Source organism: Bombus impatiens, unplaced genomic scaffold (genome assembly GCF_000188095.3).
Source record: "Bombus impatiens unplaced genomic scaffold, BIMP_2.2 scf_0096, whole genome shotgun sequence".
In the NCBI taxonomy this organism is placed as follows: domain Eukaryota; kingdom Metazoa; phylum Arthropoda; class Insecta; order Hymenoptera; family Apidae; genus Bombus; species Bombus impatiens.
In genome coordinates, this window is record NT_176515.1 from 1,051,502 (window position 1) to 1,062,773 (window position 11,272).

Genomic DNA, 11,272 nt, shown 5'->3' on the forward strand with positions numbered 1-11,272 from the left:
AAAAAAAAAAAAAAACAAAAAAAAAACAAGGAGGGAACGGAAATGACTAGTGCGCGCGCGCCGAATTTCATATTCTCCAGCAATTTATCATCCCGCAGGAAAATCCTGCGAAATCTCTTTTATACGAACTACGATATCTGCCGACACGTTCTTTACATTAAGTTAAGAGACGAAAATAGAGACGGATCCCCCCGAAAGACGCGACGTTTTAATTTTATCTTCTTCGCGAAAACTCCGATATGTCATCGGCTATGGATGACCGACTGACGCTTTACCAGCGACTAGTTATAGCAGTATAGAGGAAATGAACGACGTCTCGCGTGTGAACGATCGAAGCCTGACGAGCTCTCGAATCTGTACTTTCGTTGAAACGCGAAAAAAAGTCACCGTAGCTACAGGCTGCGAGAGACGATATTCCTTCTAATTACATTGCGTGTTACGACGTAGTGCCGTACTTTTAATCGTCATACGTGTAGATTAAAAGTAACCTACGTGATAGTAACAAAGTCATTTGGAAAAAATACTTGTGCTTTCGCATAAACAGCGATTGGATTTACGACAGTTCGAAGGAAGCATCTACCTGCGAGTACAGCTGCAACAACGATCGCTATTACCGCGCGAACAAAATCGAACAGTTTTGAAAGAGAGATCGAATCGGGGCAACCAAAAGAGGAATCGGTTATCGGAATCGAAAGATTGGTAGTCGAGAGCGGATTAATTAAATCGAGGTAGTGATGTAATACGAAAAGGAGCAAATTTCGCGAGTCTTGCCAAGAATCTGAAAACGGGTGCAGATTCCCTGAATATTCAGAGACTATGTAGGTACTGGAACCGAATCGCTGATCGAACGCGATACCATTGATTCGGCAGTATCGTTCGTAAACTCTGCTAATTTAGTAGTACTCGATCGTAAACGATTACAGTTATTTCGCAAACGGTGCTCGACCGAAATAATTTCCAACGAACGAAATTTCTTTTTTTCTTTCGTTTCGTTTAACGCATTCGTTGTTCCGTTTATTTGCGAGAATAAGCAGCAACGGGATAAAACATCGATTTGTCAAAGTGAGACACTCGGCGTGCCAAAGCGGAATGAAACGACAGACTTACGGAATACTACTCGAAACTTTGATACGTAAATTCGATCAAAATCGTCGCGGAGTATAGCGCTATCGAATTTCGAGCAGTACGAAGATCCAGCGTAACACGAATGCGTTAAAACTTTCTTTCGAACTAACGGTGACGTTTTCAACGTTTCTTACGCATCTACGGGATAACAGGGTCGAGCAAGTCCCATGCTGCATTTAAACGCCCTGCAAAACGATATTGCGCCCTCCGCTAACCAATAACTTAGTACATGTTTTAACGTGTTTTCGCAGTAGATCGAAATACACAGCGTCCGCGTATATAATATACCTACATAATCAGCGCATAAACTGACCGACCAAAGCCTTTGATTAAATAATTTAAAAAATAAAAAAAAAACGAGATATATATGTGTGTATACGCAGATACAAGTTAAGAATAATACTAGTGTACAAATGGTGATATTCTGAAAGAGACCGTTAACGGTCACACGTACACTCGCACACACGCGCGTATAAAAATTCTTCGCTACACCGCTTTCAAACTCTTAGCTTCGCTTTTGCGCGTCGTTCGCGAATTCCAAATCGTTCTTAATTGAATTTTGATCTTTCTCCTCGAGTATGTATTACCCGATACGGAAACCGAAGGAAATTGCTCGCGACGATGTACGATGTCGAAGACGATATCGTAACGCGGGAATCGAGATTTTTGGAAAACGTTTTCGACTCGATCTTCGTGTTTGGAAATTTGTTAACGGCAAAATGGGATTAATCGCGTTACAAAAACGTACAGGTAAAGATATGTAAAAAGAAAAAGAGGAAATCTAACAGAACTTATTAGAGAGAGCTTATTCTTTGTACTTTTGCGATAAGACTTGACAAGCTACGGTTAGGCGAAGAAATCTCGAACGACGGATTACAAACGTTGCGTACTGCTATTTCGCATCGTACGTTCTATTTATATCGAGTAAACAACCGTTAACGGTCTCGCATCGAGTATATCGAATGAAAGCTCAAAAAACTTAAAATATTGCAAGATGAAACGTAAATTCTTTTTCCTTTACTTACACATAGAAAAAACAATTTAAAATAGTACGATAAACCACCAAGTGTATGTTGTATACGATAATTCCGTGTTCCTCTTGCAACGCAAATCGGAAACTTTTCTTCCCTAATTCGATTATCTATCTGATCGATTGCAGCAAAATATTATGCAAAATATAACGTTTCGTCAGCGGTCCGAACACCTGTATGTACACGTTTCTCCAAAAACAAAACTACCATATCGTTAAAAACGTACACATACATATTTTGTCTGTCACTTTCTTTCTTTTTTTTTTTTCAGACTTTCGAGAAAAGCCGCGGCTGAGCGTCCTTTCGAAACGAATCCGATAAAGATATCAGGACTACAAAGCCAAGGCAAACGTTTTGCTTATGCCCAGTGTTGCACTTTGTAAAATAAATAGAAACGAATAAATACTTGAGCACGTTCTATACCTCTATCTATCTTCTATCTATCTATATATATATATAACATATATATTTCATATATATAAGATGTATATATATATAGATAGATAGACAGATAGATGGACAGATAGATGGACAGATAGATAGACAGATAGATACATAGATAGATAGATAGATAGATAGATAGATAGATAGATAGATAGATAGATAGATAGATAGATAGATAGATAGATGTATAGACATATAAAAGAAGAGAAAGAAACGTATGCTTATTTCCTTGGCGTGCATTGAACGCGACGTAAGTTCAATTTATCATCCAAGTTCCCGAAAGTAAATTACAGGCGTAAAGGATAATCGTTTCTCCACAGCCACTATTTAACGTAAAGGATTAATTTAAAAACGCAAGAATATTTATCATCCATCCGATTTCAAGATTTCGATCAATTTCAAACATCTAAACGAACCTTACATATACAATTCGTTAATTTAACATCACTCTGTAAACACACAGTTTAGTTTCTTCTTTGCCTAACTTCTTCAATTGCAACAAGGTACCAAAAAAGAAACGTAGCTCTGTTGTACTTTACAGCCGAGATATTTAAAAAATCGTGCAAATAAGATTCCAGTATCACGAGTCAAATCGATTTCATGATTTTTCATGATTTTCAATGAAATTCGTTCGTGATACGTTGCTATATACGATCGCGTATATAATTTAGAAAAAGAGATCTCTCGACGGACAACGTAATACCAACGATCATCGACCGTTTTATTTTCCAGGATTTTATCGTGCGAAAAATGAAACAGCGAAACGTTGAATTTGCAAACGTTGAACGATCGCACTGAGAAATTCCATGGCGTACATCGGCCTACTTTCTTCCATCTTACGCTTCCGGAAAACGCGAACAAGATCATCTTCGTCCGAAGCGGCCTCGTCGCGTTCATTTCCCTGACCCATTTCCGGCGAGTTTTGCCTTCGATAAGTACTTCTCTGAAGCATTCAAGGTACCATGCACAATCGCGCGAGTTGAGCAACGGCATTTTTAACACCTTCGCATCTCTCGGTCGTCTCACTCCTTGGAAGAGCAGAACCATTTGAAATCCAAAGCACGAAGGGACACGAGCGAAGTTTTACAAAATAAGAAATCCTCCCTCGTTGTTGGAAATACCACGACGGAGAGAATCATCGCGTCTCTTATGTCTCTTCTTCCGTTGACCGGATCGTCCATTTTGACCTTGTGTCTCGTTGAAGCATCGAATCGATCGTGTATAGTAGTCGGTGCTATACACGCGAAACGCGTTAGACGATAACGGAACGTGGACACGTGTCGATTAAACACCGATCTATCGTAATCTCTGCGACCCCGCGCCTCCGTACACCCAGCGGGAGCCATTTCTCAAACTAGTTTCACTTTCTTTTGATTCTGTCAGACGGTCGAGTGCGTGGTGGAGGAAGGTTGTGTACTGGAAGCCGTCGTCGATTGTGGTGTTGATGTTGACGGTGAACTGACGACAACTACAGGCTTCACCAGAGTGGTGGTGTTGATATATTGGGCGTTCACGATCGGCATTTGCGCCACGGATTTGAGGATCGGGGTCGTGATCATTTTGCCCGCAAGGCTAGAGGGGGCTAGGATATGAGCAGTCACTTGATTTCCTTGCGAGACAACGGTCATCGGCGTGACGATCGGTGTCAGGCCGGAGAGAGGTGTGTGCGGGCCAACGATATGAGCTATACCCTCTGTGGACGGAGCGTTTTGCATCACTGTCGAGCCTGGTTTACCTGTTGTGGTTTGAAGCGACACTCCTGCATGGCTCAGCGTCAATCCTGCAACCCATAGGGGTAATTGCACGGTAAGATATGTTGTCTTCTTTCGGCCAAAACGAACGCTAATAAGAGAATAATTTGAATCCCTCGCGCTCAAGATTTCACCCGCTATATACCTTTCTACGATTGGTATTTGTAACTATTCGCGAGCATGCATCGTTGCTGAAAATCTTTTTTACCGGACGATTCTTTAAAAATAAATATAATAAATAACGTAATAAATATTAAAAAAAAAAAACTTGTACACCATTTTCAAATCAACCCCGTACACGAATACAACACGAAGTCTTTCTGCAAATGGCCATTTTTCTTCTAGCACCGTTTTTCAGTACAAGATCGTAGAGCAGTACGATTTTGTCTTGGATGTAGTGCTGTATACGAGAAACGCGAAGAAATAAGATCAGAACTTGCTTTTATAGAAACCGAGAGATACGCGATAACTAACGAGAAATTGGAACTGTAGGTTTGCCCTCTGGTGGCGAATATAGAAAAGATCAGCGTGTTTAAACTACGATACAGATATAAAAGGAAAAGAACGAAAGATATCCAATGTAAAGCATTACCATTTGCAGGCAGTATGTTCAATTCAGCGCCACCGGGAAGTCTAGTCAACTCCGATCCATTTCCACCTACCAGTGTCACACCACCGACCATTTTATGCGTGGTCTGCGCGTCACCCGCTCGTATCCTCGTTTGAGCATCTGCAACGTACACAATGCACGATATTATCCAACACGATCGAGAAAATAAATCGATGTTCTTCGTGGATTGGATGTTTCGTCAAATTTCACAGTAGCAAAGCCAATAAATTCACGCAGTCGTATTACTTAATTGCTATCAAAGATGAAAGAAAAATAAGAAAAGTTCTCTAGATATCGTGGTGTAGTTTGAACAGCACTGAATAAACGTGCGTCGACGTGCGTCGCAAATATTTGATCGAATATTTTTTTTATATTCTTAGAATAAACGAAGATTTTTTAAATAAACGACAGCAGCGAACTCGTAATTACGCTACGTAGACAGGATCGTTTCGAGTTACTCACTCGTAACATTCAGTGCAGGAGAATGCGCAGCGAAAACTAACGGCCTCCCCTCGTTTGCCGAATGCACTAATGTAACTGGCCTGACGTCATTGGCGGACGACTGCACGGCTAGGGCCAACGGCCTGTCGTTGTTGGACAGATTAGAATGCACAAACGTTACCCTGTTGTCGTTGGCCGTGGACGAGTGAACGACCAGCGCTACGGGCCTTGGCTCACTTCCAGTGTTCGATTGCACGGCAATAAGCGGCCTCGATTGATCCGGCGAGTTTTGCACGGCCAACGTGAGCGGCCTGGATTCGTTGCTGCCAGTGGTGTGAGTGACCAGAAGTTGCCTCGTGTCACCGGGTATCACCCTCAAGCTCGGACCGAGGTGCTGAAGGGTCGGTACGATCGTCGGCAAGCCTTGACTGGTGTTCAATATCTGAGCGCTGATCGGCAAGTGCAACTGGTGCGGCTGCTGCACTATACTCGTTGGTGAAGTATTAACTTTCTCCTACGATGAAAATTTCACGAATTACTTTGGATCGAGCTTTCGACTTTCTCATATGTAATATATAATTCTGCAATGTATATTCTAATTCCTTTCTAAATCTACAAAAATAAATGTGTGGTGTTGCATTGGTCGGCAACTAATTTATACATATCTATATAAACCAGTTATATGAAACACATTCGCAATGCATTTGAATCTTGCACCGTTGTTCCACACACAACGTTAAAAGGTACACAAACGTTGTGTCCAAGGGGGTGCTGCCTGCGCTACTAGCTACTACAAACGCTTTGCTCTGCTTTTTTGCTTGCTGCAGTATGCTTCGACGATATATACTTCGCGATCTAACCGTTTTGAATCGAATAAAAACGGTTAGTTACGATTTTAGCCGAAACTGAGATTCGATCCAGGGACGTTCAGATTAGCAGTCGCGGACTTAACCGACCGAGCCAATTCAACCGGCCGTAAAACTTTTGTGCTCGATATCGTCTTCAATCTCTTATGGGACGTACCTGTGCTGGAGTAGGAATGCTAGGTGCAGGCGTTCCAGGACTCGAACTCGCAGGTGGACTTTCTCTGGAACTTGGCGCAAGATTCATACCCTGCGCTTGGCAGACAACCGCCGCAGTGGCAACCTGATTGTGGATACTGGAAGTCGCGCTAGTACTTTGAAGCGCCTGCGGTGAACTAGCCGTAGCTGCGCTGCTCAGGCTGCTGGTACTACTGTACCTCGTACCACCCCGTGCGAGCCCCGTCACATCAACCTCCATGTTTTCTGAAACTTTAATAAAAAAAAATTCTTAAATCAGAAATTGCCACCTTACGTTTTTCTCTTATCGTCGATTCTATATTTTATAAAAGGTTCGCTTCGATGGTTGTTGTTTCTCTTCGAGTACGTTTAAAAGGTACACGAATGTCCTATTTCGATCGTAAGACTTACTACTTCTCGTGGCCGTTACATCGGCAGCCGCATTCTGTTCCGGTAAAAGAGTATTAAAGTCGATGTGATCCCAAGTAGCCGCGAGTTCCTTCTTCAGAGCTAGTAATCTTTGCTGGGCAGCAATTTTTTCCCTAGCAAGCCTTTCCATTTCGTGTTCGTAATCTCGTTCCTTCCTTCTCAACATCTGCAACGATATCCCCGCAATTAAAAAAACAGGGCAATCGATGGTAGAAAAAAGTTTCGCATTTTTTTATAGAACGAGCAGGAAAATTAATTAGCTTTCGAACCGAAACGATGTAAAATACAACACGTTCTCGCGATTATATAAGCACGTGTTCTAGACAGATTCCGATTATTCGCGAACGAAAAAGCGCAAATATATTTCGACCGATAACGCGATATATATTTATTTGCTCCCTCGAAACTTCTGCGATCCCAAAACTCTAAAATTTACGCAATCTGTCGTACATGAAATTATCTTTGTTTATCAAACCTGCGTGTTTCACAGTTTCACAGAAACGATTGCAGTTGTTGCGATCCTCTTCGCACGCTCCGGTAGATCTTTATGAAAAATTGCGTGCGCACGATAAAAAGCGGACGAAAACCCATTATACGTATCCCGGCTTCGTTTTCGAGAATAGCATAACGCGAGCGTCACACGATACTCCTGCAGATTCAGGACAACTCTCCATCGAAATACGATAAGCCTTGTGTTTGACGTCAGCACGAACATGCGTGAAGGAACCGTGCACGAGTGCACGGGTGCACGTGACAACGAGCTCCGATACCCAGCGAACGAGATGCATGCGTTTCGAGAGAAGTCGAGGAGAAAGAAAATATGCGAGGACGAAATTCTTGTCGTGTGCAAATTCGAACCTGATCGTTTCGCGCCACAAGTGCTGAGAAAATTCATGATGCGGCAACTTTGAACCACGATAAGAATCTCCAACGAAGAATCGGCATCATTTGCTGTACAAATTACAAAATTCGATCTCGCGTCTTGGCCCATATGTATTTAACTTTCCTGTAATCTTCGTGTCAGCAAACGCAACCTTATACCGTTATAGAACTTAATCTAGGCTAAACTTCTACTCGGAGTAACTGGTCCAAACCATAGAGCTTCAACGCGATGTAAAATAGATGGAAATGCCCATTAACCGATGTTAAATCGTTTGTTAATATATTATTTATATATATGAAATATTTACTGGTAAATATTTTTGGAGCGAAACGATGCTGTCTAAGATTAATTCTAAAGTTAGACTATGAATTCAACGTAAAACGAAACGAGCGTGAAAACACGCAAGACTAACAATATAGACGTAAAAACTTAGACGCGTTACAGTAGAAATCTCGAGTAGTTACGACTCTTTCCGTCAAAACGTGATAAGCATTCGATTCGGTATCGGCAGGAACGTTTCGCGAAGGAACGCACGTGACAATAAGTGGCAGCGCTACCGGCGCGCACGATACAGAATACACGTGGTAAGATCGTCGAGGAGGAGGAAGAGGAGAGCAACGCAGCCGCGCGCAGAAGGGAACGCAGACGGAAAGAAAAGACACGACCGGGGTCGCCAACATACACAGTGATAATCAAAGAAAGTAAGTGGGAGACGAGGATCGCCTTGGTCGGAGAACAAGGAGGAGGAGGAGGAGGAGGAGAAGGAGGAGAAGAAAAAGAAGAGGAAGAAGAAGAAGAAGAAGAAGAAGAGGAAGACGGGGCAGGACGTAAATACGAAGAAAGATGGGGCTACCAACAAAGATAGAACGCAACACTAGAGATAAAGAGAGGGGAGAAAGCAGAAGGAGGGGAATATACGTTGCGAAAAAGGCTGAGAAACACAACAAAAATAGACAGACACGCGTATCGAAGGATAGGTAAGTTAAAAGGAGATAGAAAGACGACAGAAGTGGAGATGAGGAGGAAGGTGCACGAAGGCCGTTGCATGAATAGGCGCACGCGCGGTTTACAAGCACGTGGGTAAACCGCCTTCAACAGGATTCGCACACACAATACTGCGCTCTCGGATATACGCAAATAGCGTTTTCGTTTCTTTCTACATCTCCCCTATCTGCCACGTCGTACGTGCCGCGAAGATCGCGCATGCACTTTATTATACTTTATCGAACTCGGGTGCGCGCGAATCCGGCGGATTTTTCGCCGACTAACAAGAATGGAGTAAGTTAAACCCGTTTAAAGCGTCGTCGTGCCGGTAGTGGATTACCGGTTTCCTTTCATTCGTATCTCCTTCTCCTTCTCTTCTTTTCTTTTTTATATTCAAATATCTACATTTCGATCGAGCATTGTCCCGATACGATGATACTTATTGTCCCAATACGTCAGCTGTTAAGAAGGAACGTTTCGTTATTACGCTATTTAGGGTCTAATAATTACGTCGTATTTTGGTCGATGGTTATCGACGAAACGTTTTCACGGGATCCATAGGTTTCGTTTTGCCGTTCGAATTTCGAACTGAAACGAAACAACGATGCTTAGTATCCGTGACGACCGCACCATTTTCCGAAATAATACCCTAGCTTAAATACTTAACGATCTTGAAAATCTGGCAGCTATTCACGAAGTTATTATTGCGTCGGTAATCGTGCGGTTTATTTGTGAGTCGCTACGTTTCTCACAGAACTTTGGATAATCCTCGACCCCGAAGGAGACAATAGAGCATGATTGTACTTGAGACCGAAAATTATTCTTAAGAAGCTAGTCTTTGATACATATATATATACATATATATGTATACATATATTTTATTAACGTTTCCCCGTATAATGGCAAGAGACGTAACGATTGTGTTTCGTTGATTCCGTATATCTGTTGACAACGTTTATTAATAAATATGTAACGAAATGTTTTCAGTTGATAACGGTATACGTCAATGACATCGTTCGGAAGACGTAGCCGATCGGTGGCTCAACAGAAACATGGAACGGGTAATTCCACGTAATTACGCAGAAACCTGACGTTACGGTAAGCCAACGTGCAATTTCGACACGTCGGAGTGGTGCATCCGTTTCGTACTTAGAAGTCGGCAACAATGGCGCTCTGAACGATAAAAGTTCGGATAGCAGCGTACGCCGTACGTGCCATGCTGCGTGACACCGATGGCCGCGCAATCACGTGGAACCAATACAGGTACACCTTGTACGTGGAGAAGCATCGTGTACGCACACGCGCGAACTGCACGGAGTGAACCGGAGACGAAGAAAGCGAACGTCTCGTATGGTGGGGGAACACGAAGGATGACCTAGAGTGGGAAAGACGACGATCGACGAAGACGAAAGAGTACGCAGACAATGCCGTTCTGACGAAGACGGGCGAACGAAGAAGGAGGAGGAGGACGAAGGAACGGAAAGAGAAAGAAACTACAGATACGAAACGCGGTCGAAGAGGAAACGCGAGACAGAAGATACACGCGGAAAGAAAGAGGAGAGGTCAGGAGCAGACAGAGAGCGAGAGACGAGAGACAAGACTAGAAAGAAGTGGGGATCGCGAGACAGAAAAGACAAAGACGAAAATACGAGGAAAGAAGACGGTGGTGGGGGAACAACGTGTCTCTAGAAACGACCTCGTGCGGCAGACGGAGCAACGGAGAGAGTGAAACTATCGGACGAGGAGGAAAGACGACTGTACTGTAAAGAGCGAGTAAAAAGGGAAAAATAATTCTCGCGTAAAGGCGGAATAATATATCGTAAGTAAATTGGTCGATCTGGTTAAAGGAGAAGACGAAGGAAGCGAGGAAAGAAGGTGAAGAAATACGATACCCTGGGTTTGCACGTACGATGGAAACGACGCGTATGCCGTCCGCATATTGGAAAGAAACAAACGGATCGTATAGTAAATAGGTAAAAAGAGAGACATGCGCAGACCGAAAGGCTACGAAGAAAGAGACACGGAGAATAAGCCACACAAGCGCGTGAGAAAGAGGCCAAACGGCTGATAGTAGGATTCGAGTTGAATCACGAAAGAAGGGAAAGGAGGTGGTATGTATGGTCGACCTTCGCGGGGACGCGCATCGGGCCGATTCTCTGGCCGTCGCGCGAAAAGTTAATGCCCGATTTCGCAATTCCGAAATTTCGGGAAAAAAGAATTAGATAGGATCGAACTCGAGTACCAAGGGGAAGTCAAAATTTCCTTCTGAATATAAAATAGGCGCAATCGGTCTCCACCGATACCCTTATCGATACAGTAAAATGATTTATTTCCGGCCCGATACCATATGCCATTATTATCTACTATCGGCTAATTGGTATTTACAATCATGGTATATTACATCACTCGCTGATACATAGTCTGTGAGACGCAATATATTAACGAAAGCGATTAATAGAATGGAAGATTAATCGGGTCGAGTCTTACGTACCGAAGATTATTGCGTGGCGAAGTAACCGCAGTCACAACCCCCC

At 43.0% G+C, this 11,272-nt stretch overlaps 1 protein-coding gene and 1 long non-coding RNA gene across 11 annotated transcripts in view; one reads left to right on the forward strand and one right to left on the reverse strand.

The window, feature by feature from the left end:
• Positions 1-3,532: 3,532 nt before the first annotated feature.
• Positions 3,533-11,272, reverse strand: part of LOC105682157 (G-box-binding factor-like) — a 34,257-nt gene continuing 26,517 nt past the window's right edge. For 8 of the 10 annotated variants that reach the window (XM_012394607.3, XM_012394609.3, XM_012394608.3 and 5 more), the window contains 6 exons: positions 6,854-7,037; positions 6,426-6,694; positions 5,424-5,916; positions 4,944-5,081; positions 3,900-4,380; positions 3,533-3,869 (listed from right to left, as the gene is read on the reverse strand). In XM_012394607.3, the coding sequence (XP_012250030.1) occupies positions 3,980-4,380; positions 4,944-5,081; positions 5,424-5,916; positions 6,426-6,694; positions 6,854-7,037 (1,485 nt within the window). In that variant the 3' untranslated portion in view covers positions 3,533-3,869; positions 3,900-3,979. Of the gene's footprint in view, positions 4,388-4,943; positions 5,082-5,423; positions 5,917-6,425; positions 6,695-6,853; positions 7,038-11,272 lie in introns of all 10 variants that reach the window. The other 2 variants (XM_033318421.1, XM_012394613.3) reach the window with 2 other exon arrangements.
• LOC117151153 lies at positions 8,539-10,613 on the forward strand. Its single transcript, XR_004460856.1, has 2 exons — positions 8,539-9,032; positions 9,726-10,613. It is a non-coding gene; the product is annotated as an uncharacterized LOC117151153 (long non-coding RNA).